The sequence below is a fragment of the Corylus avellana genome, chromosome ca10 (assembly GCF_901000735.1).
Source record: "Corylus avellana chromosome ca10, CavTom2PMs-1.0".
NCBI lineage: Eukaryota > Viridiplantae > Streptophyta > Magnoliopsida > Fagales > Betulaceae > Corylus > Corylus avellana.
This window is the reverse complement of record NC_081550.1, coordinates 18995778-19001326: the sequence shown is the minus strand read 5'-3', so window position 1 is coordinate 19001326 and position 5549 is coordinate 18995778. Positions and strand designations below refer to the sequence as shown.

General features: G+C 37.0%; 1 protein-coding gene across 1 annotated transcript; it reads left to right on the top strand.

Annotated features, from left to right (window-relative positions):
* The first annotated feature begins 2285 nt into the window (after positions 1-2285).
* Positions 2286-5323, top strand: LOC132164266 (ribulose bisphosphate carboxylase/oxygenase activase, chloroplastic-like). The gene is made up of 7 exons (XM_059574744.1): positions 2286-2411; positions 2752-3068; positions 3146-3251; positions 3782-3867; positions 3973-4445; positions 4670-4951; positions 5036-5323. The coding sequence occupies exons 1-7, from the start codon at positions 2367-2369 to the stop codon at positions 5143-5145; spliced, it is 1419 nt and encodes a 472-aa protein (XP_059430727.1). The 5' UTR covers positions 2286-2366; the 3' UTR covers positions 5146-5323.
* Positions 5324-5549: the final 226 nt, after the last annotated feature.

Sequence of the window (5549 nt, the reverse complement as noted above, 5' to 3'; positions counted from 1 at the left end):
GTGTTGGTTTTTAACAGAAGGGGTCATTTAAATAAGCTATTGTAATAACCTTTGTTTGTCCTGTCATCTTCACCTAATTGCAATATTAGTGTAAGTTACGGAAAACATGTCTCACGTGTCTAAATGACATATCATTCTTAGAAGCTTGTTTGTAGGGAATTTTTGTCTAGATGCCCACCTCGTAAGTAAGACCTCGATCTTGTTTTTTAAATATTGAACAAATTATAGTTATAATTGGGTGATCTCAATTATGGGTTAATTAACAATATCAATTAGGATCCCTATTTTTAGGTATATTATTGCTATAGTATCTTCTACCGTTCTAGGCATGCATGGAAACAAGATTTCATATCAAAATCTCTATTCACACAAACAAATAATGTGATCCATGCCACTGTCTTTGACAATGGGCTTTGACACCGTTCCGGGTGTATTTGAAGGATTTAAAATTGTGTTTAACACTCAAAAAGTCCGTTTAAAAAATTACATGTTTGGTAAAAAAATATTGAAAGTGCTTTAAGGGTCTAAAAAGCTAAAAAATGATCAAAAGTGCACTTTTGGCAAAAGTTTAAAAATGAAACTTTTGCCAAAAAGTCGTTTTTTGATTTAAAAATTCTATTTTTCAAACATAATCTCAATCATGGTTTAAAGCCGCTTTTTACAATGATTACTTGTAAATGTAAGCTTTACACATATGAACGTGCTCTAAAGCATCTTTTTACAATAGGTTAACAGTGGAGTGCCACACTGTAAACCGTTGGTGAAGTGCACTCACTTAGAGCGTGTTTAGGATTAAGGAGGCTAAAAGGTATTTTTAATACATAGAAAGCTATGCCAAATAAAAAGCTGACATGTTTGGTTCAAAATTTTCAAAAATAGTTAAAATGCACTTTTAAAGTTCGATACCTACTCAGTTTAACTCGACTCGAATTCGAGCTCGATATTGTATAAACCTGCTTGTTACTGTAGAAACTCGCTCAATTAGTAAATGATACATAATCCGACTCGCTCGAGAAAACTCGATAGAAGCTCACGAGCTCAGCTCGTTTAAAGCTTGATCAGTTCATTTGCCCGACTCATTAGCTCGTTCATATGTCTTATATATATACAAATAACAAATATATATAAATTTATTACTAAAAATTAGTTATATAAATTTAAGTATGTATATTAGTAATTAAGTAATATATGTAATATAAATTACTTAATATTTATATTTATATTATAGATAAATGTCTATAGGTTGTTTTAAAGTTCAGGCTTAAACTCTACTCAGATCATACATTAAAAAATTTAATAGTTTAACTCGAGTTCGAGTTCGAATAACATTCTCAACAAACTTGAGCTTAAGTTAGAGCTCGTAAGAACTTTAAACGAGCCGAGCTTTAACACACATTTCATAGCTCGGCTTAAATAGGCATCTTTATAAACAAGTCAATTTTGAAATCTTAAAACTCAACTCAGCTCGATTACAGTCCTATTTAGGGCGATACAAGTGAAGGACTTGGACTTGTGGAGGCTGTATTGAGGAGAGAGCTTGCTTTGTTACACCAAGCCCCTACCTATAATTAAAAAAAAAATAATAATAATAATAAAAATAAAAATAATAAAATTTAAAAATTTAAAAAAAAAAAAAAGAAAAAAAAGAAAAAGAAAAAGAAAAAGCCCCACGACCTACGACTGCCACTCTGCCAATGTTGGGTTCTCTTTGGGCTATATTGGAAGTAGGCCCTAATTTGGGCTCTAATGGTAACGGGCCTTACAGTAGGCCCTCTTGGGCTTTAGTAGTAGTGGGCCTCGTATTAATTAGCTGGGTCTTGGGTTGTCGACGAATTTTGGCTCCATCATGAACGACAGTATTGTAATTTTACAGATCAAAAAGTATAATTTTAACCAAATTACAAAAAAAAAAAAAAATCATTTGGAAGTGTATTTCTAAGAAATTAAGATTTTAAAAACGTAAAAAACCTACATTTTTAAATTGCATGCAAAGTTGTGCGATTTTAAAAATTAAATTATAATTTTACCAAACATTTTTTAAAATGATATTTTGAAATTATACATTTTTAGAAATTACTCTTTTTAAGTAAAATACCAAAACAGGCCCTAACTGATGAGAAGAAAATAAATATCAACTATACCAAACGGTCACTTCAGTAGTTTGAGAAATGGGATATCCTGTTTTGTCCAGAACCGACCATCGGGTGCCTCAGAGACTGCCACGTTTCACTCAGCCAATCCGATACTTGTGGCCGTTAGGAATCCAAAAACCAAACTGATCATCTTTTCCAATTTCTTCAACACTTAAATAACTCAATCATCATACCCCAATCACAACTCCATATCATACCCACCACCAGCAATCCATGGCTGCCACGGTTTCAACAGTCGGAAGTGTTAACAGAACTCCGGTACTATGTTTCCCGCCATTTGTTTTTTTGCTTTTCTTTGGAAAAATGCTATTGATTCTACTCTCTTTGGCTTATTCCCCAAAATTTATTGTAGAAGATCTCAAATGGGTCCTTTCGGTTTATATTGGCTAATGGTTGAAACTTAAGCATTTTGACATATATCTAGCGTTCTTAGACCTCGGTCTGTTTAAATTGGTATATATTTGGGAGCTTCTTCTTAGTTGATAATAAATTTGTATTCCATCTATCTCACATATGAAACTGCAGTCTTTTTGTTCTGGGACTATGTTGAATTATGTGATTTGTTGGTCCTAAAGGGGATTAATTGTGTGTGACGCAGTTGAGCTTGAACAGCTCTGGTTCTGGAGGCTTGGCTCCAAGCTCAGCCTTCCTGGGCAGCAGTTTGAAGAAGGTGAGCTCAAGGTTCACCCACCCGAAAATTGCATCTGGAAATCTTAAGGTTGTTGCTGAAATCGATGAAGGGAAGCAGACCGCAAAGGACAAGTGGAAAGGCCTTGCCTTTGACACTTCTGATGACCAGCAAGACATCACCAGAGGAAAGGGAATGGTTGATTCTCTCTTCCAAGCTCCCTCGGGGTTGGGAACACACGATGCTGTGCTGAGCTCATATGAATACCTTAGTACCGGACTTCGTCAGTAAGCAACACAAACATAAAGAAATCCTTATTTTTGATGGGACTTTATTCATGCTAGACTGACCAATTATGTTTCAGATACGATTTCGATAACACAAAGGACGGTTTCTACATAGCTCCAGCTTTCATGGACAAGCTTGTGGTTCACATCACCAAAAACTTCATGTCCCTGCCTAACATCAAGGTTAGTCACTGAATTCTCGTATAACATTGAAAGTTCTTATTGTTAAAAGGGCTTTCAAAATCAGTATATTATATATTTATATATGGTTTGTAAATGTTTTAAAGAGCTAAAGTTCCACATGGAAAAAAGATAAATTGAAGTTGGAATTTATAATATCGATTTCACACCAAACTATTGCTTTAAAGCAAGCAATATTTTGGTGTATGTTTTAGTATGGTGTGGAGAACTAGACCCAGTGGGCCTGTTTAAGCAAAAAATTCTCTCCTCTTTCAAAGCCTTATAAAGTTTTAAAATTAGTGTCTCTCTCTTACTAGAATAGAAACTCTAAGGATATTCTGGTTTGGTCGCGTATCTTGGTTACAGTTCATAGCAATTGATCAGCATTGGCGGGGACAAATAACTTTTTAAGAAAGGCAACTTTGTAGCGCACATTAGGAACATTTAATTTTCTGTTTTATATGTTCTACACTGACACTTATCTATTGGTTCTGAATCTGAAAGCTTGGATGATTATCTTGAATTCATATTAGGTTCCTCTGATTCTGGGTGTCTGGGGAGGCAAAGGTCAGGGCAAATCTTTCCAGTGTGAGCTTGTCTTTTCCAAGATGGGAATTAAGTGAGCTTACATCAGATTGCTTCCGGAATTCAATATTATCTCCATACTGTAATACAAAATATGCTTTCTTCCTGCATTTTATATTGCTTGGCCATGAAATTTCAGCCCCATCATGATGAGTGCTGGAGAACTGGAAAGTGGGAATGCAGGAGAGCCAGCAAAATTAATCAGGCAAAGGTATCGGGAGGCGGCTGACATCATTAGGAAGGGGAAAATGTGCTGCCTCTTTATCAATGATCTTGATGCAGGTGCGGGTAGAATGGGTGGAACTACTCAATACACTGTGAACAACCAGATGGTGAATGCTACCCTTATGAACATTGCTGATAACCCAACAAATGTCCAGCTTCCGGGCATGTACAACAAGGAGGACAATCCCCGCGTTCCCATCATCGTCACCGGCAACGACTTCTCCACATTGTATGCTCCTCTCATTCGTGATGGCCGTATGGAGAAATTCTACTGGGCTCCAACCCGGGAGGACCGGATTGGTGTTTGCTTAGGTATCTTCAGGAGTGACAATGTTGCCGAGGAGGATGTCGTCAAGATTGTTGATACATTCCCTGGCCAATCTATCGGTAAGCAGTAGTAACACAATTTTCATAAAGATTTTCTTGGGGTATCATTCATGAACAAGGCAGGAAGGAATGCAGGCTGTCATGTTTTAGTGTTTGATGTTTTTAATCCAAAATTGTTAAGTTGTTGGCATATAAAATTGATATTACTTGATTAATATGGATGTCAGTGAACAAAGTTTAGCTTAAGAAATGGGATCATCATATATAGTTCAACCATCCTGCAGACTTCTTCGGTGCCATTAGAGCTCGAGTTTATGATGATGAAGTGAGGAAGTGGATATCAGGAGTTGGAGTTGACACCATCGGGAAGAAGCTTGTTAACTCAAAAGAGGGTCCCCCAACCTTCGAGCAGCCCAAAATGACTATTGAAAAGCTCCTCGAGTATGGCAACATGCTTGTCATGGAGCAGGAGAATGTGAAGCGAGTTCAATTGGCAGACACGTACTTGAGTCAAGCAGCTCTTGGAGATGCAAACGAGGATTCCATCAATCGGGGAACCTTCTATGGTTAGCACCCCCTCATCCCTGGAGCTTCTTATGGGGCTTTCAAATATGTCAAGTCTTTAACTTTGATTGATTGCTAAATTGCAGGCAAGGCAGCCCAACAAATTAGTGTACCCGTCCCTGAAGGTTGCACAGATCCATCTGCAAGCAACTTTGATCCAACAGCTAGGAGTGACAATGGCAGCTGCCAGTATTGATCAGCCTAAGCCATTTCTAGCCTTCTACATGCTAGGCTATAAAAATGCTGTATGAGGGTGGGGTGGGAGAATTGTTGATTTCCAGTATTGCTTGCTTTCTCCATATGGAGAAGTATTCCTAATTTTGGTGTAATTAACACATAATTTTTATCTTAATCAGTACTTTGTTTTAACAATCTATGAAGCTTGCAACAATTGAATAAATAGTTTCAAGTCTATATTTAGTGAAAGAAAGTGTATTATATATCATATTCTTCACAAGTTTCTTCTTTGTCTTCTCTTGGTCCTCCAAGATCTAGACAACCCCATTGCATGATACCCAGCCGATTCAACGACGGGCCGGCGGCCACTTGTTGGTGTCAATTGTTGACCATTGTGGTGGATTTCTGCGAATCTATCAAGAT

Excerpts from the sequence above, each read along its gene's own strand:
- LOC132164266 (XM_059574744.1), top strand. The coding sequence starts at position 2,367 with ATGGCTGCCACGGTTTCAACAGTCGGAAGTGTTAACAGAACTCCG. Across the intron at positions 3,069-3,145 it reads CTTAGTACCGGACTTCGTCA|ATACGATTTCGATAACACAA; the intron begins GTAAGCAACACA and ends ATTATGTTTCAG. Across the intron at positions 3,868-3,972 it reads TTTTCCAAGATGGGAATTAA|CCCCATCATGATGAGTGCTG; the intron begins GTGAGCTTACAT and ends ATGAAATTTCAG.